Here is a 20,016-nt window from a genome sequence, read left to right as displayed (position 1 = left end):
TTCCATCCTTCTTGATGATCCTTCTCTCATCAATTCCCCCCTCCCATACCCTCACTTCTGACACTCTTTTATCCTTTTTATTCTCCCTTCAAAAGGTTTGGGGATCACTATGAATGGAACAAGGTGACTTCTTGCATTCACAATATCCTGAGTGGCCAGCGTTGGATTGAGCATTATGGTGAGGTGTTGATTCGAAACACAAGAGACAGCAGATACCACTGCAAGCTTGCTTTCTGCAAAGTGAGTTCTAATATGGATCTGATCTTCCTGACTCCTGCCATGTCCTGTTTTTTTTTTTTTAAATCTCTGCTTAACTCCTCTTTCCGGTACTTCATCCTGTTTTTAAATTGAGGAATGTCAACTCTGAGGCTACTGAATATCAAGCTATAGTTGTTGTTTCATCTGGCTGAGTATTGTTTTCAGCCTTACAAGAAGTAGTTCCCTGGAACCTCAGGTTGATCTGAGAAAGGATTTCCATCTGGAAACGCTGTGAATTAAACTTGGATCCCTCTTAGATACAAAGCAGTTGCACTGCCACTGAGCTTTGGTCTGTTCTCTCTGATGTAAAATTTTAAATACCACTTCTGCCTTGATACATCTTCCTGTGCTTTGTTGTCCTGGTTTGTGGAATTTGCTTCCTTCTCCTTTAATTTCTTGACTGATGTTCCTAATCAATACGGTAACTCTTCCATTCCATACTCATCTCATCTCCCATTTCTTTTTGGGAGTCATCAGGCTTCATCCTTTTCCTTTTTGTATTTGATTTCTCTCCTTTTGAGCCTCAGGTTTGTCCCTTTCCTTTCATCTTCATTATCTCTTCTCAGACATCTCCTTGGCTTTCTACGAGGTGAACGGAAAACTGAATAGGAAGTCTACCTATCTTAACCTCTTCTCTTTTTGGCAGGCACGCTATTGGGGCTCTGGGGTCAATGAGGTGCAGGGTGCCATTCACAGCCATAATGGCAAGGTTATCCATCGACTTTTCGGGAAGTGGCATGAAGGGTTGTATCGTGGTGTGCCTCCTATTGGAAAGTGCCTCTGGAAGTCCAGTAAGAAATCAATTCTAAGGATTGCTGAACAGTGGGGAAGTATCAGTTGCTTATATGAAACTGTTTGTTTATTTATAGACCAGTTTTCACCCAACTTAGCAAGCTCCAGATTGGTTTCATCAACAGTTCCCAGAATCCCCGTAGGTGACAGTTTGTGAGATATGTGCAATTTCAGCTCATCTGTACAATTTAAGATCCAGGAAGCTGATATTTAATGTGTTAGTGGTCTTGTAAACCAAATTAACAAAATGACAAAATTAAATATGAATTAAATCTAATACAATCAGATGTATAATATATATCTTTTAAGTAACCTCAAAACCTAGTATACGCATTTGTGTATTTGTATGTGCTTATCTTTGCAATTGTTTGGAAGTGTGTGAAATTCCTTTGTGGGGAAATAATAATAATAAAAAAGTTGAAAGAGATCTTGGAGATCATCTAGTCCAACCCCCTGCTCACACAGGAAACCCTACACCCTTTCAGACAAATGGCTGTCCAGTCTCTTCTTAAAAACTTCCAGTGTTGGAGCATTCACCACTTCTGGAGGCAGGTTGTTCCACTGGTTAATTGTTCTCACTGTCAGGAAGTTTCTCCTTAATTCTAAAGGGGGATGGGCATCTATCAGAGCTGTTACGATTTTATTTTCCCTAATGTACTGCTTAGCATATTCTTAGGGTGAGAACCCCCCCCCCCCTTCTTTCTAATTCATATTCTGTGCACTAGCTTGAGGGAGTCAGTTTAAAAATATCAGTTAGAGAAATAAAGGCAATTTTAAAATGTTATTTACTGTCCACCTTTCTGCATAACGTCTTAGATAAATACAGATGTTGTATCATTTGATATTCTCATGTTATCAGTTTTTGATCCTTTCCCCTTTTGCACAGCATATAATATATCCTGTGTGGGGTTTTACTGCATCCCTCAGTGTAATAAAAAAAGGTGGCATCAGCTACATATAGCTATTATTGAGATGTCAATGTCCACAGTTAGGGATAATTGAAAATTGGAGGAAGAAATCTCCAGCAAATCATTTAAATACAAATTAAACAGATTTGGAGCAAGACCCTTCTATGACAAACATGAGATTAGTCAAATTATATTCTTTTTGACATCACATTCTAAAGTAGACTCTAGATGAAGAGAGATTAAATCTCTCTTAATCTTTGTATCACTGGAAACAATACTAAATTTAGGCCATGAAATTCCCTTTGGGAAGTTATTAAAGCCAGTCTTTAAATCCATAAGGACTGATAACAAACCTTTGCCAGGAGATATTAATGTTTTAAATTACTTGGTAGTTTGAGACCAAAAAATAGTCAAGTGTGGATGCACCCATACTAAACTCGTTTGTTTTGGGCACAGCATATCTTCAACTTTGAGTTTTTCCAGGAAACTGGTTTTCCATTAAGATAATTAGTATATCATGTGCCAGCAACTGAGAATAGATTTCATGGGTAGGTACTTGGAAGTAATTAATTAAAAATAATTGAAATTACTTTTTAAAAGTTGGTATGATAGTTGCTAGGGACCAATATGTTAGCATGTCTGATTGTTAATTTGACAGAATAAAACAGCTGAGGTGGGCAATCAAATGCTATAAATTTTCAGAAGTTCTGGCATTACAGAATTAGAACCTGAGGCCTTCCCAGACTGCAGCTTTCAGATCATTGCTTTTGAACAGTGCAGTGGGAAAGCACAGAAAATATATGTAGTTGTTTTTTCACTGTTTTTATTCTATTTTAATTGTGCTGCCCCGAGACATATATATAAAGCGGGCAGCCTACGCATTTATTAAATAAATAAGGCTAAGTTAATACACTGTATGTACACAAACACTGCAGAGTGATCTTCACATTTAGTACTGTCATCAAAACAACAAAAGCATATTATGAAGCAAGTGCTGCCTCCTCTGTACATTTGTGCAACATCACAATGCACGAAAAAAAGGGGTGAAGCTTGTGATGCAACACTGTCATTTCTTTCTTCCCTCCCTGTCGATAGCTTAATATTTTCCAAACTTTTCAAAATGTGGAGCCCCAGTTAGCCATGATTGAGATAAAATGACGCACTAGATGGTATAAATAAAACAACATTTAGTTTAGGATCTTCTGAGTTTCTAGGATATTGGAGAAAGTAAACCTTTGGTTTCTTTAAATTCCATAACTGGGGAGAAAAAAGAGACACTGTTGTGAGAACCAACTCCTGCATTGAAATCTCCCATAAACAGACGGGAGCAAAGAGCCTGGCACTCTAAATCTATTGCAGAATACATGGGAATTTTCCACTCTCTAGTTAACTGGTCTCTAGTTGCTTCAAGAAAGGAGAAATATATACATTAATTAAGAAATGAAATAAAGCAAATTTAAGTGGGTATCTTAGCCCTTTTCATAATTGATGGTATTTGAACTACTAAATATTTATTAAAAAATAAGCAGCAAATCCTTTTTATCCCTGTTAAATTCACAGGGTATCAAAAACATTATCCAAATAAATACATTATGGTCATTAAAAATAATTTCATATTTCTCAAGCTTCCTAGGTGATATAATCATTCTGAAATGAGTATGTTCAGTTTGAAGGGGTCAGGCATAGCCATCAAACATTTTTCAGGAAGCAAACACTTGGGAAAAAAAAGTTGTCCAATGTTACATCAGCACTTTTTTATGACTGGTACTTCAATCACTTTGTACCAGATGATTTCCAATTCAAGGAGTAGAAATATTACCTGAAAACAAAATAGCAGTATGAGGGCTAGAAGTAGCAAAAAGAGGAAGAAAGTGCCTGGAATGAGATAAGACTGATTTGTAAATAACAAACCCAGTGCAATTATCAAGCCAACATAAAAATGGCCTACAATATAAGCAACCAAAGTATGGGAGAAAAAGCTCCAGGATTTTAAACTTTGGAGCATATCTATGGAGAGGATTAGATTTTTAGCCTTTGTAGAAATTTTTATTGTAATTAAAGTTGCTTATAGCAGTAGAATATCTTATTTCTTCAGATCAAGTTCCTGGTTTCCTATAAAAATGGTGTAATCCTTCAGAAAGGATTATTGGTGGGCCTTGGTAGGGCAACCATTAATAGGTTCTCCTTATTCTAGACCAGTTTCCCACTCATCCATCCTTAGAAGATTTATGCACAAAATATTGGAAACAACTTGACATCCAATTCAGAGACATGGGATCATTCTTGCAAATAAGACTTCATAGGAAATTTTTGGGGATAAAGTGATTTTTGTATGGGAGGAGAAATTTGATAAAGAAGTAGATGCAAAGGGTTTATACTTCTAATGAAACACTTTGCTACAGCTTGGAAATCAGTGAAAAATCAAGCATTGGCAAATGGCTGGAAGAAATTGCTTTACAACATGGATGCAGAGTTATAATTTGAAGTCAGTGGCCAGCATTGAAGAAAGCTGGTGAAAATGAAGCATAACTGTATCTTGAGTTTAGAGGAAGATGAAAGAGATCCTACAAACCAAATAATGACAAAGCATGAGATTTTGAACATCCTAGGGTTGGCAAGAAGCAAGACAGTGAAATTAGTAAGAGAAGGAACAGCCAAATTAAGTTTTGGTATTCAGATCATGTCTTGATTATAAGACAACTTTTATTGACTCATCATCTCATCCTGAAGTCCAGCCTTACCACTCCCACACATACTTTTAAGTATGTAACCCAGCACCCTTTTAATTATGAGTGCAGAGGTTTAAAAACAGTTTTTTACCTCCAGCTTAGAATGTTGAATAATACAATGAGGTCATCACTATCAATTATGGCCATTTACAGATTCTTCTGATTTCCCCATTATTACCTATATAGGATTAGGTGCTACATTGCTAAGTCAAGAAAATATTATTTTATACAGTAATCTCATGTGCGAGTATGAAATATCTCATTCAGATTTATTGGATGTTCAGCTTTATGAGATACAATTTTTGTTATTCTTTTAAATCCGGAAGTTATATCTTACTGATCTTCTACACTGTTTGTGCCTGGTTGTATTATTTGGCTTTCCAATAATTTCCATTTTTTCTTCTCCACCTTTTGTGGATATTGTATATCATTCTCCTTTTCTTATAATTTCAGGAAGCCCTTACCCTAATTTTGGAGAAAAGCCTGAAATGAATATTTTAATTTATCAATTGTATTATATAATCAATAGCTGTTCAAATATTTATTCCTCTTTGAGGGAGATGGAAAGTTTAGCAACGTGAAATGTAAATAAAATATTGAAATAAATATATAAGTGTGATAATGGACTATATAGACTTTAGAAATCTCTCTCTCTCTCTCTCCCTCCCTCCCTCCCTCCCTCCCTCCCTCTCCCTCCCTTCTGTCTAGATCTCATGCCTCGAGACCAAGAGAAGAACTATGGTTTCACTCAGTTTGCACTGGAGTTGAATGAACTTACTCCAGAGCTGAAGCGCCTGCTTCCATCTACGGACACAAGATTGAGGCCTGACCAACGGTAAGGGCCAGGAAGAGATTGATGCAAATTTTCCTTTATTTTTCAATTCTTTTGCAAAAGATGCATTAATATTATCCTACCTTTCCACTAATAAGGTATTCAAGATAATTTACTTTCTGGCAGTTACAGAATTGCCAGTATCAGTTATAAAATGGATACAGCAACAAAGTAAGAATGAGCATTAAAACTGCACTTGAATGGCTGTAAATGTATGTTATAAGCCCGACCTCCTGCATATTGTGTGAATTAAAAGCAATGTCTCTGAATTTGGTGGCTTCCTCCAGGTATCTGGAAGAGGGAAATGTGCAGGCTGCAGAGTCTCAAAAACGACGGATTGAACAATTGCAGAGAGATCGGCGTCGTGTGATGGAGGATAACAACATTTTCCACCAAGCACGCTTTTTCAGGTGCTTTTCCTTCTTTGCTTTATTTTGGGTTTCTTGGCCACAAGTGTAGCACCTACTTTGTGTTATTCTTCTTCCAAGAACCAAAGATGAAGAGAACCAGTCTTAAAGTTCAACCATAGACATTCATGTCTATCAAGCCATAATAAAGCCTGTCTAACTAGTGATGGTTATAAAGTGGGCTAGGCAACCACTTTTATTGCAGTGGTTGTTAAGCGAATCATGGTCATTAAGCAAATACACTGCCATTAAGCAAACTAGTGGTTTGCTATGAGCTCAACTTTGCTGAAAGTAAATGTCGTTCTTTTGGCAAAACTCAGAAAATGCAGTCATATGATAATGGGATGTTGCAAATGGCCATAAACGCAGCCCAGTTGCCAAGTGCCCAAAGTGCAGTTATGTGAGAGTGGGGGGGGATGGGGGCAACTGTTGGAAATTTGAATCTGGATCATAAGTAACCCACAGGTAGATCCATCAGAACTTCAAATGGCCATTAACTGTCCAGTTGTAAGTTGAGGACTACATGTAGTAGTTTTAGTGCTGGAATAAGTTCAGTTCCTTATTCCATCAGCTCAAGAGCCACTTTATATATTCACATCAAAAGTTGCACTCCAAAGAGAGTTTGGCCAGACTGATTTTCTGAAATTTGAAATGGGGTGAACGGTGAGATAGACTGTCTATCTAGATGGGTATGTTTTAAGACATATGTTTTAACCACCTAAACTCCTCCCCGCTCCCTGAAAGGGTTTTTCTGACATAATGCTTTAAAAAGTTATGTCTGCAAACTTCCTCTGCAAACATAAGGAGTATGTGATACCTAAAAAACTAATACATTTACAATTGCATGAAAACATGGACATGTAGATCACTTCATCAGATGCATGCAAAAAACAGTATTATATTTGTAGGGGAGAGAAGTGTGGCTGGAATTATTGTCTAGAAATAAAGGCAACAAACACAACCGTTTGCATTAGAGATAGAATCAAATTCTTACCTAAACAAAGCAAAGACAACCTTAAATCAAGGTTGGTATGAAATCAAACCTTGGTATGATTTGAAGCCAAAAAAAATCCAAATATTAAATATGTATAGCAAACCTGAGCTACCTCTGTTCCAAGAAATCCACAAGTCTTCTGCATACTCACTATGTACTTGCACAGTCTAATACTGGAGAAAGTTCAGTATTCGGAAAACTGTAATTTTTATTGTGAAAAAGCAGCAAATAAACCCATCCTTAAAACTGCAAAGATTGATTTTAAAACATATGATCAGTACTTAAAAACCATAAGTTGTGGTTAAGCAGAATTTCCTGTTGTAATCTTGTTTTGATTTTTTTTTCTTTTTGCATCAGTTATATATACGGTGGGTTAAAGTTTGTTAACATTCTAGTTCTCTAATTCTGAGAGTATATAAAAAGTTTAAAAATAGGAATGAAAAACATGTTGCCATTAGAAGTGGCTGGATTTGTAATTCACAGCATTCCTCACTCTGGACCTGTTGGCTTGAGATGACCAAGTTATGTTTCTGCAAAGATGTGGTGTTATAAAATTTCCCATTCCTGCTTTAAAGATTCTCCTTTTGCCAAGTCTAATTGCTGATGGGTTTCCTTCCTTTTTTTCTGACAGGAGGCAAGTGGATGCCAATGGCAAGGAATCTTGGGTAAGCAACAATACCTACTGGAAGCTGAGGACAGAGCCAGGCTTCAGCAATATGGACAGTGCAGTCTTATGGTAGCTGCTAGCATTTGCAAGATCAGCGGTGCCTTCCTACCATCTCCCAAAGTGGGGGAGTAGATAGCAAGGATCTCTTGCTGGATAAGCACAAAGTGATCAAGGCATGTAACCCTGGAATACCAGCAGCTTATGAAGGAAGGGGACATTGTCTCTTAGGTGTTGTGCTATTTACTTCCAAAGCAGCACTCTTAAGAAAGACTATCCATGTCCATCTGCCATGCTTGCACTGCTGCCTGCTGGTTAGGCAGACATTGGTTGATCCTTGCATTGTCACAAATGAAATTGGCAATAGGAAGCACTTTAATTTCACTTGGATCTTGATAAGCAGAGCAGAAGTGATAAGACTAGTCAACCAGTTTGCCCCAAAACATGAATAAATAAGAGGTTTTGCTTTCAAAGCTTATCTTTTGTTCAAGTAACAGCAACATCCAACAGCAATGTATGCTGGAAGATACTAGCCTGGGGTAGGAGGCATAGAAGCAATTGTTCGTTTGCACAAAGCAGTTAGGGGCCTGAAGATTTGGGTCTTCTTGCTATTAACAGTGATCTCCTGGGGTTACTGTTTTCACATCTGCTTTTTTTTTAAAAAAAAAATGTACACCACATTCCTTTGAAAGGAGTTGGATGCTGCTCAAGCAGTGTAGCTTTGATGAAGTATGGCCCAATTGGGTTAGAAGGTCTGCCTCTGGAAGCAGATTGGGTTTGCAAGAACCGTCCAAAGAGAGCTCTTCTTAAAGCATTGGTGGAAATTTGACATCAGCCAGAGTGATGTTTCCTCAACCATAAAATGCCAGATTTTTGCTATCTATGTGGTAACATCTGTTTGGGCAAAACCAGGATCTTTTCAGGCAGAATGTCTTAAGAAAGCACCTCTTGGGTTTTCCCTGAACCCCTTCCTTATCCCACTGTTTTTGTGGTTTATCTTCCTTGCTTCCTCTTTTGCACAAATATGTTTCCCTTCTGTTTTGCTATATTTCCTTAGTGTTTGAAGCAATAATTAAAATAGAGGCCTGTGGAGAAGACATTTTAATACTCTCAAGTGAAGGAGTGTGGATTCCTCTAATAGCTCTTTGTAGCTCAGGGCAGGATCTACTAGAGGTGTGATTGTACTGAGTGAAAAAGGGTGGAAAACCATGTATGACAGACATAGGGCATTATGAAAAGTGAAAGCAAGTATAGGCTATAGACAGTAGTTAGAGAGGAAACTTGTGTTTTTTGAGAAGCAAAATAAAGCAAACATAGCAAGGGTATAGGATGGTGTGAATTCTGGGCACCTGACTTTTATTTCTAATAGGCAGATCAAAGGAGGAAGAAAAAGATCTCTGCCTGCACCCATCTAGTTTTCAAGTCATCATACAGTAATAGCCCAGCAGCCATACATATGAGACTGCTGGGTACTTGACAGTTCTACCGTTCATTGAGCACTGGATGGGCCACTATTGAGATTAGGATTTAACTCAGTTTACTCAGGCTCTCACAACTATTTCTCTAGTTTATGCATTTTTTGTTTTATTCTCCATTCCCTATCCCAAAGCACTCCATACATGGAGAAAGGAAGTGACTGGAAATTATATCACACACGTATATGATGCTAATATATTTGACCTGTGCTAGGTTGTGGTCTCCGGACCATCTCCTGTGACCTTACACTTTGTATACATTTATCAGAGCTTTCTCAGCATTAAACAATTGTACCTCCAATGTTGTACTGCTCTCTACAGCATTAGTGGAAAATTGCAGGGCAGGGCAGAACAGCCAAAAGTTTACATAGCTTTATGTTGCTTTTTTCAGTGTTAAACTGACTCTTTCATCACAGATCATTATGAAGGAAGGCTTTGTTGCTAGCACTTTGGATTGTAGAATATCAAACATTGTGCTGATCAGTGTCTCCTGGGACAACTTTGGACACACTACCATCTCTCTTGGCTTGTTTATTAACCCAGCATAACATCACTCACTGAATTCCTGGGAAGTACTTTGACTTCCAAATTTGCTATGAGATATTGTGGATTGGTGTGTTTGGGTAAAATTGTGTTGAGTCTTATACTAAGCTTGTAGGAAAAGATCTGGAAGAATTTATTTCCATGTGATTCCCATATTATGTTGGGGGGCAAGAAGCTCTTTTAGCTTGTAAGGTTCAATTTGGATCCTTTTATTTTGCTATTTGATACAATGATGTGATGACTGCTGCATGCAGGGAAGAATGTTTTTTTCCCTGTGACCTGCACTTAAAAAATTCAATCATACACGGTCGAGTAAATGTCCTCTGTGTGAGTCTGGCCCTCTCTGTGTGCTTGAGTGTCTTTAATGTTTTGTCTTTCCCAAGTGCAGGTCAACCTGCTTTCATTTGCCTCTTCCGGCAGGTCCGGTCCTGAGTTTCTACTCCATCTTTTATGTTTATATTAATTGGCCTATGTCCTTATACTGTAGCTTGAACAATCAATGGCATGTCTAATTAAAAAGAGTTTGGAAAGTTCTAGTGTGGGGGAGTCATTTTTAAAATGGATGCTTATTTTCTAGTCTTTCGGATATGTGTCTCTCATGAATATTAATTTAAAACAATATGTGCTTAGCAATCTTTCAGTTTACAGGTAGAGCTTGACTTAAAACCATAATTGAGCCCGGAATTAAATTGTCATAAATTGAGGCAACACATGACTGGATTCAAAATTACAGCCATTTTTATAATGATTGTTAAACAAGCACCATGGTCATTAAGTGAATTCATTTTTTTCCATTGGCACTTTGTGCCAGAAAACAGAAGTGGGCAAAAAACATTGCATATCGTGGTCATATGACTGTGGGATCCTGCAAATAGCCATAAAGGTGAGCTGGTTGCCAAGTGCCCAAAATGCAATTGCATTTCTGTGGAGGGGTGGGGGGTGGGTGGGTTATATGCAGTCATCATAACTTAGAAAATGGGTCTTAGGAGGTCCATCATAATTTCAAGTGATCAATCAGTCATTAAGTGATCAATCAGTCATTAAGTAGAGTACTTAATGACTATATATAAATCATTTGAAGAAGGTCTCTTTAAAAAAAATCTCCAGTGATGGAGCGTCCACAATTTCTGAAGGCAGAAAGTGATTCAGAACACTGGAAAAATAATATATTTTTTTAGGACTGTTAAAGTGGCTGTGATTTTTACAAGATTTTCATGGCGGCTTTGAAACTTCCTGGTGTTGTGGGTTTGCACTAGGACAATCAATGAATTGACTGAACCTGCACATGTACAGTATATGGAGATAGTTAAAAGCAGTTTCTGCTGCAGCTATGGCAGCCTTGTAAAAGACATGATTACCTCTTTTAAATGTTTTACACAGTCCTAGTATTTATAACAATAGGGGCAGTGAAACTGTTGTCTCCAGAAATGGTTGTATTCCAATTTCCATTATTCATCTCCGATCACTCTGCTTAATTACAAAAGATGGACAATGTTAGAATTCAGCAACTATTAGAAGGGTAGTAGAAATGATCAATGTGCTTAACATGTTATTTTAGTATTCCTTATAGGCTCATTTTTTTCAGAGCTGCCATATTTAGGCGTGAATTTGATGAAGCTCTTGAAATTATTTAGTCTCTACTTTCTAATTATGAATCCTATTTTGGAGGCAAATCCTCTGATATAGATTTTGCTGAAATAGTCCTACACAGAGCATTAGACCTGGTATGCTTTAGATATATTTTGACAGAATAAGAAATAATTGTATTTTGCTTCAGTATTGTTATCTAAGAAAATAATCTAATATTTTTATCTTCATGTTGCAGGAAGTAAGAAATGTACTGGGCCTGGGGAAATAGTTTGCATGAGGAAATTGATGAATGCCTAATGTGATTATAGTGAACCCCAGCATTTGCTTATCAGTGGCCCAGTCTCTTGGTTGCTGTGAGACTATTTTCATCTATTAACATTTCTCAAAATTAGAAAAATCAAATGGTTGGGTGTGCTGGAAAGTGCTTTCTTCTGCTCATCAAACTATAGTATGGCTTAATATGGTGTCCTAGTTCACATAATGTGGTAAGACTATGACTGGATTCTTCAAACATATTAAGCCACTCAACTGATTTTAGTCTAATGTAGTAATGTGCAAACCCCCACTGCAAAAACCAAATTTAACACCAGAACCCATGTTTGGACCTAAAAGAAAAAATACTTTGATGGAGAGTCTGCCCTCTTCTCTCATCCTGTCCAGTATTATTAAATTTAATCCTAGCATTTTAACTCGAAGACCAGCACCTTTGTTGATTTCATGGACTATTTTAATAATCAGTTATGATTTTGGCCTACAGAGAGCACAGGGTAGTGATAGGGTGCCATGTTTGAATCATGGCCTATTGAGGGAGAGTTCTGATCTAGGATTTCTCCCAATGGCCTAAATTTATTGAGGGCCATTTATATGATATGCAGCGCAGACTAAGCATCCACATTTTAGTCTACTGTATGATTTGTTTATGGGTTCATTATGCAGTATGACATCTCCATTTACTGTAAACAAGCATATTGTGTAAAGTATGAATAAAAATTGGGAAGACGGGTATTCTTGGTCATGTAAGCCATATTTATAGTCTCACATGTTCAGGCCAAAGTTTTACCCTCACCCCCATCCTCAGACTGCTGAGAACGAGAGCTGTGCACAGTGTAAAGGAGTTTGTGGTGCCTCATGGTACATCAATTATTTCCTGATCCAAATAGAAGAAATGTGAAATCATACGAAGACACTTCAGTTCTATTACGAAGACACTAGCTGAATCTGTGAGATCACCAAGAATTGAAATCTGCTTGAAGGAAACGTTACCTCTTAAAAGCTCCTTATGGCTTATGAAAGAGCTAGAGGCTCATTTTTGAAATCATATCTCTGGAAAAAGCTCATAGCATCCCAGCAGAATAACATTTATGTGATAATTTAAATGCCATCCCTGAAGCAGAACTGCTCCCAAATATTTTGCTGTCTGAAGGACAGTATGGTTCATGCATTTGCAGACACATGAACGCATGTTCAGAAGCAGATCAGGTAGGTCAATGAATATTCTTCCCAACCAATAGTGGTCCAAGATAACTCAGAGGAGCAATATTCATTGGGGAAGGTAGCATAAGCTATGTGGCTCAAATTCCATTAGCAGTTGCTGATCCCCACTTCCCTGCAAGGTGGGTTGCTGCGATCACTTCTGTCTCTGAGGATATGGCCAATACTGTATATGTATAGAATTACTATAATGATGGTGTCCCCAAGGAATGAAAAACATACATGTTCACATGATACACATTCCAATGTGCGACAATTTATTTAAAGAAATCCTTAAGCCCAAAAACAAATCTCACAGAGCCTGTACACTACTTTCAATAAATATTTGCAACCATAAAGATTTTGTTGTCCTGAAAAATAAAATTAGAAAAGAGAACTTCAAAACACCACAAAGATCATTTTCTCTTTTACATCTACATCTTTTTTGTTATCTTTAAGAGTGTAAACAGCTGAATCTGACCATCACCATCCCAAGGTGATTCAGCAGAAGTTATTGGGCCAACAAGAGACTTTAAGAGGGGAGTGTCCCTTTTGATTGTCTAGCATAATTACCAAATGACCATCAAGTGTTTCCAGGATCAGGGCTTATAAATTACTAACAAGATTTATTGGGGAGGGAAAATCTTTCTAAAGGAACAGGTTGAAATATAAAAATACAACCTATCTCTGCCTCTGCCCATTGTCCATAAAGCTAATTATTTAGATAGGGTTTTATAAATGATCAGGTAGGCCAACCCACTGGGACATTTTTCAGTATTTAAAAGAATTCAGTGGACGGGGGATACCATGCGTAGGATAATAGCCTGAGGGTTGACAACTTCTTTGCCTTTGGCTTTGGAAAATACTCTAAACTGGAGGATATGCTTGTTGCATTTGCCTGAAAATTATGGCAAATACTACAAAATCCAACCAAAAAAGTTTGATATGGTAATTCTGATTTTGCATACAACAAGAGGTAATTTTTTTCTCCCTTTGCCTGCACCACCAATTTTCAGAAGAGAGGAGTAGGGAGACTCCTTGGGAAATCTATTCCTGAATGCTGATTACATCTGGTCTTTGCTGTTCTCTGTGGTTGAAATCTGGACTGGGACATAAGATAGCAAGCAAAAATGGCAGCAAACATTTGCAATGTAGAAGACCTACAAACAACCTGTTCAATCTTTTAGAATTCAGGTATTAGAAAGGGATTCATGGTGAATGACATTTTATCAGCAATACTTTGCTTCCTAGGACAGCAGTCCCCAACCTTTCTGGCTTGGTGGCCCGGCGCAGGTGGGAGGAGAGGGGATGTTTCCATGTGAGTGGCAGACGCCCGTGCACGCAGAGGTCCATTTGTGTGAGTGGCAGATACATACACCCACTGCTTGCGCAAATGGAGCTTCAAGAGGGAGTGCAAGAGCCTGCTGCTTGTGTGAGTGAAGCTGCATACCTGCACACTTGCCTGCCTCTTGAGCAGCCTGGTTCAGAATGGGCCACCATCCAGGCGTTGGGGACCCATGTGCTAGGAAATTTAAAATGAAGTCATAGTACAGAATCTTCTTGTTTAACTAAGTTTTAAACCATCCCAGAGTCCCAAAGAACTTCAGCATTGTCCATATGGCCTAAGTATGCATAGTAGAGAATACATATTTGCATACCTGTGTACGTTTTGTCCTAGAGCTGAGTTATGAATCCCCAGAACTGCTAAATTCCTGATTTCTTTACATTTCTTTACATGAGGCGATACACTGGATTACTAAATCAGATTACTAAGTGGAATAAGCTTGTGCACAAAGACCCATCTCTCAGGTTCAGCTACTCTTGATTTAGGATTGGTTGGTTTGTTTTGCCACAGAACAAGTTTTGTTATTTCTAGTTCATAATTAGAGACATAGTGTTCTATGATAACAATGAAATTATTACTGTAACCTATGGTTTTTGCATATGTAAACTAACTGCAATCTTATCTTGGCTAGGTCATTATTGAACTTAACTTTAGAGATAAAATTATTTATCTTAAGACTTCTCAGAGGGAATCAGATTTTTTGAAAGCCTTTTCTGTTTGAAAGAAGGTACAGCTAAAATCAAATTAAAAGATTTTTTAAAAAAAATATCAAAGGGATAGCAAGGGCATATAAATTGGCAAACAACAACAACAATCTTTGTATATAGCAGATTGACCAACAGCTGTACTGGTGGAAGCTTTTCCCACTGTTTTAAGATATATTGCATTTATTTGTATCAGTTCCCAAATTTGCATGTATATATGTCTATATGAGTTTGTGTATCTATACCATCCTTTGTTTTTTTTTGGGGGGGGGGAATACATTTCCTCTTTTCTTATACTGCATAAGTGGCTGATTTCTTTAATTCAAGTATTCATCCAAGTGAACCCAAAGCAATGAGAACACAGCACATCTGTATGTGATCAGATATATATGCTGAGCTCTGTTAAAAAGACATTTGAGGTTATCAATCCCTGGGTGGGTTGGACCAACAGAACCTTGATTTTGAAACCAAGCATGCAGAATTGAAATAAAATGTAGGAATAGTACATTTTTATTTTGTACCAAAAACATTTTTCCAAATTCCAAATTGCTTGCCATAATTTTATTTCAGTCTTACTATCCACAGTAATCCCAATGATATGTTAATGGATTGTGGGGATCTTAAAAAGGATAGATAGGTAGAGACTGGAGTGTAATTACATTGTCCTAAATTTAGTTACAATAAAGACATTGATATGTTACTAGCTGTGCAAGGACAGAAGAGGTCCATTTGTACTCATTCAAAGGCACAAAATGCATATCCCCTTTAAAGCAAAGTGCTGCAGAGAGATTGCATCCTCAGACAGACGCACAGCTGAGTTGTATTCATGGTTTCTAATTCAGCAGGTGATACTTAACAGATTGAGGCCTACTTTGCTGCGCCAATCTCTAATAAATCAGAACAACTGAAACCAGCAAGCTGATACTATGGCATGCACTTTAGAATTAAGAAGTATTTGTGCACATGTGTGAGTTTATCAGCTCTCTCCATGTCAAATTTCACATCTTAATATTTGCTAAACATTTCAATGCATTTAAGAAGATAAAATTGTTTCTCATTGCTCAACAATATGCAGAAATGGCAGAGCTTAGAAGCAAAATTGAAAATAGCTACAGTATGTGAAGAGAAACTGCAGATGTGTTGCGTTGATGCATTTCTACTGGAGTGTGTCTGTCCTTGTCATTTGCCACACACAAGCAAAAGCTCTTATACATGAATATAAGGGAATCCAAGAGCCAAGATCTGGGCTCACCATGAAAGCTTGCATCACTTAGATCCACAAATGTCGCAATGAATGCATGTTTAACATCAGAAGACTACCACCTGGAAACTGTAGAATAAAGAAGTGTGATTACAAAGAACCTCAATCTATGACTTAGCGATACTTTTGGCAGTGCCCATGGAGGAGTGGACTATTCCCCACAAAGAGATGCATCTTACAGGGAATCTCTGATACAAAGTTACCTCTGTAGAAACCCCCCTCCCCATCCTTTGCTATTCCACCTCTCTGACTTCTCTTAGTTGCCATAGAACCCATAATAACCACTGTCCCCACCACTTTCTTTGTCATAGAGCTCCCCATTGCGGAGAGGTGGGGAACTTTCAGCACTTGAGACATATGGAGACACTCTGCGACGCTTACACTCAGCTTCGTATAAGCCAGAGTCTGACGAATCTGCAGACTTCACTGAGCCTGGTTCAGCCCAGCCCTCATTGTCCTTCCCTTTCTCCTCTCCAGCAGGCAAGGCCTGCAAATCCCGCATGGGCCGGAACCAGCTCAGGGGCCCCGGATTGGGCTTGGGATGGTGGTACTGAGGTGGCGAACTCCATGCAGGAGGTGGACCAAATGGGTGGTCCTGATAATAGGGCAAGGAGGAGTGGGAAGCCGGCTGGAGAGCAAATGGCTTTACCCCATAGGGCATAAATTTGTTCCCTCGGAAGTCTCCCTCATAGGCACCATATTCCAGGGAAGCAGGGGGAGGCTGTTGTGAAGCAAAATACCAGTGGGGAGGATCCTTGGGTGGCAGAGGGAGTGGGACACATTCTCGATTGAAGAAGCGGCTCTGGGGCAGTGGAAACTGGTCATGCAAGAAAGGCTGGAACCGGCTGCCTGACAGGAGCTGTTGGCAGCTGGCCACACTGGGTGGAGATGGGGTTGTGCGATCTCCCTCGGTTGTGGTATACATCCTGGCAAAGGGTGGAGAGTAGAGAGAGAAAAACAACAAGTGGGTGTGAGACAAGGAATCTGCACCAGATAGTTAGGAAAGACAATCAAAGAGCTCATTCTTGGGCACTAGATTGGATTTCAAGCCTATTTCAAGTCATAGTACCTGATTGTCCTGCTCTAGGATAGACAGTTGGCTATCCTCCACATACAGCTCACATATATTCCAGATAGCATAATTAATAAACAAGGATTATGGATGCTATATCTTTGGATCTCTGGAGAATACCAGATTATCCACTACAATTTTTGCTTGTTAACTCCCCACTGCAACCCATGTAATATACTAATTACTGTGCAATTAAGAAACCATATCAAACTACAGTTTGGCATAGTTCTTTAACCATTTCTATGCAATGATTAAATTGATAACACACCTAGAAGAGGCAGAGGGTGTTACATTCAAATAGAATTAAAAGGGGTCATGAAATGCTAATGAATACATTAAGAAATTGGAAGAAAATGCAATAGACTTACGTATCAAAATTATCGCGGAAGCCTTTAGCAAAAGGGTTATGATCTATTTTCAGCTGAGTGATCTAGAAAAAAATCAAGGAAACTGAGAAAATAGTAGCTATAAATTTTATTTATAGTATAGTGTGGTGTAGTGTAGTATAGTATTAGTAATAGTATAGTATAGTATAGTATAGTATAGTATAGTATAGTATAGTATAGTATAGTATAGTATAGTACAGTACAGTATTTATAGCATATATAGTATTTATACCATAATACCGAAAAGGAATGAGTTTAGCTATCTCATCTCATCCAACACAACAACAACAACAATAATACAGTTAATCTTCAATTTGATTCACAATATAGGGCTGGTAAAAACTTAACAATTCAAGTCCTAATCAAGGACTTAGGAGTTGTTAAGGTAATGTCTCAGTATATAGACAGTTCTGAGCAAGGTGTTTTTTTGCAAAGTCAAATATTCAGGTCAGATAAGTTCAAAATTTCCATGTGTCTAGGCAGCCCTTTGGGTATTGCTCCAAGGGCTCCTATTACTATTGGTACAACCATTGATTTCTTCCTCCACAATGGCTCAACTTCAATTTGCAGATCATAATATCTCATTATTTTTTCTATAATCTGTTGATTATTGTTGTTGTTATTATTGTTGTTGTTCGTCACATGTTTAGACTGGATTTGGCATTTGTATTCATTTATCAAATCCTGGGTTTACTACTACTATAACTAGTACTACTATACTACAGTTACTATTATTTTGGATTTCATATTGTATGTGGGGTGGTGCAGTGGCTCAGTGATTAAGGAACTGTGTTTGAAAAGCTGACAGCTCAGGTTCAAGACGTGAGAGCCATGTGACGGGTTGAGCTCCCGTCACTGCTCCAGCTCCTGCCAACCTAGCATGCAAATGTGAGTAGATAAATAGGTACCATTTAGGTGGGATGTGTTGTGTCCTGAGCCTGCAAAAGCAGGCTCGGGATGTTGCATTGGTCCCGGGCATTCCAAAAGTTGCCCAGGGACCAGACAGAGCGGCGCCAGCCTTGTGTGCATGTGCAAGGCGTGAAAATGCTCTGTTCTTATTGGTTGACACTGTCTGGGTTTCTGGCCATATAAAAAGGCCTGTGTGCCTTTTGCTTTTGCTTGGTTGTTGTAGAAGGAGAATAAAGTGTTTGTTCAGCATCACCATGTGTCTTCATCATTCGCACGCGAATGAAGTACACAAAACTGGCAACAAAGGTGGGATCCTTTATAAGCTGGAACAAAAGATTTGAGAACTTACCCAGGAAGTCCTGAAGAGGGGAAGACAGCGTCTGAATCAGCGTCCCAGCCTACCAGTACAGTGTTGCTGGAGGTTGAGCTCGACTAAAGGACCCTTTCCCCAACAGCAGCTTTTAGAAGAAGTGAGTGGTGAAGGTCGTAAAGCTTACGATGTCGAAGATTGGTTGACTGATTTCAATGTCTCCCACCCAGAGAGATGGAATTCCTACGTAGCACGGGTGGAGAATTACTTCCGAGTAAATCAGATTAGAGAAGATGCCTTGAAGGCAGCAATTCTTTTGTGTGCCTGTGGACAGGAAGCTTTTGACATCGCAGAAAATCTGGTGGCCCCTGCATCTCTGGAGTCAGTAACATATACTGACTTGAAGAAAATGTTGAAGGAACATTTCCAGCTGAAGTTATCCATCATTGCTTGGAGGCACGCATTCGAGCAGAGAGACTAGAGGCCGGGTGAATCTGTTGCGGACTTTATTGTGGCCTTAAGGCAAGCAGCCAGACCTTGTGAGTTCAAGGATCTGGAAGAGAGGTTGCAAGATTGTTTTGTCTGTGGCTTAAGGAGCAAAGACTTACAACAAAAGATTTTTGCAAAAGAAGATGTCTCCTTCCAAGATGCGTTGTGAGAGATGGCAGCTGAGGAAGCAGCAGGCGGGGCTGTGAAGGCATTACACCTCGCCAGGAATCTTCCAGACACAGCTACTGTCCATCAAGAGGATGCTTGAGAAGGATCAGAAGTGGATCCTGAAGAGGAGGTTGATAGACTTCACCAGCCAGCTGAGAGGAGGCAGAAGGGATGTCCGGTCAAGACCCCAGCATCGCTTCAATGCTTCGGGTGCGGAGGATGCCACAAGCGAGCTGACTGCAGGTTTCGCTTCGCCATTTGCAGGGCGTGTGGCAGGCAGGGTCACATTGCATCCGTCTGTTTGGGTCGCCAGAAAGTTCAACCTCGGGAAGAATTGCTTTAGAAAGGTACCAGGGTCCCCAGCCAAAACAGGGTGGGTTTCTGCACATCGCGCAGGAGCATTCTAAGAACAGGGACACACAAGCCCCTTAAGAAGAAACTTTCCATTAACGTAAGGCTGCAAGGGGTTCCCTTACTGATGGAGTTGGACACTGGGTCCGCTCTTTCCATTATTTCAATTAATACCTTTAAAAGGATTTGCAGCAGTAGTGGCCTTCGAGTTAAACTCAGGCCATCGAATCTAATACTCACTGATTTTCAAAATTCTGTGGTGTGTGTTAAGGGGGAGGCCACCCTTAGGGTACAGTATAAGGATTTTGAAGGTTCCCTAGATGTGGTTGTTGGGGGTGAACGTACGAGTCTTATTGGAC

The 20,016-nt window shown here is 39.0% G+C and overlaps 2 protein-coding genes across 9 annotated transcripts in view; one reads left to right on the top strand and one right to left on the bottom strand.

Annotated features, from left to right (window-relative positions):
• OSBPL7 (oxysterol binding protein like 7) overlaps positions 1-20,016 on the top strand; it is a 113,258-nt gene that overhangs the window by 47,061 nt on the left and 46,181 nt on the right. For 3 of the 6 annotated variants that reach the window (XR_005555501.1, XM_039333302.1, XM_039333304.1), the window contains exons 19-23: positions 96-240; positions 905-1,049; positions 5,396-5,522; positions 5,807-5,929; positions 7,552-7,585. Coding sequence is in view for 5 of the 6 variants with exons in the window: in XM_039333302.1 (XP_039189236.1) it covers positions 96-240; positions 905-1,049; positions 5,396-5,522; positions 5,807-5,929; positions 7,552-7,585 (574 nt within the window). In the remaining variant the exon portion in view is untranslated. Of the gene's footprint in view, positions 1-95; positions 241-904; positions 1,050-5,395; positions 5,523-5,806; positions 5,930-7,551; positions 10,139-10,413; positions 10,493-11,427; positions 11,598-20,016 lie in introns of those variants that run through there. The other 3 variants (XM_039333301.1, XM_039333303.1, XM_039333305.1) reach the window with 3 other exon arrangements.
• Positions 11,798-20,016, bottom strand: part of TBX21 (T-box transcription factor 21) — an 81,657-nt gene continuing 73,438 nt past the window's right edge. For 2 of the 3 annotated variants that reach the window (XM_039333309.1, XM_039333306.1), the window contains exons 5-6: positions 17,413-17,474; positions 11,798-16,898 (exon numbers count right to left, since the gene is read on the bottom strand). In XM_039333309.1, the coding sequence (XP_039189243.1) occupies positions 16,229-16,898; positions 17,413-17,474 (732 nt within the window). In that variant the 3' untranslated portion in view covers positions 11,798-16,228. The remainder of the gene's footprint in view (positions 16,899-17,412; positions 17,475-20,016) is intronic. The other variant, XM_039333308.1, reaches the window with a different exon arrangement.

The sequence above is a fragment of the Crotalus tigris genome, unplaced genomic scaffold (genome assembly GCF_016545835.1).
Source record: "Crotalus tigris isolate CLP2741 ecotype Arizona unplaced genomic scaffold, ASM1654583v1 scf7180000024472.5447098, whole genome shotgun sequence".
NCBI classification, from domain to species: Eukaryota; Metazoa; Chordata; class Lepidosauria; order Squamata; family Viperidae; genus Crotalus; species Crotalus tigris.
Note: the sequence above shows the minus strand (reverse complement) of the source record. Positions and strands in the feature narration are given on the sequence as shown.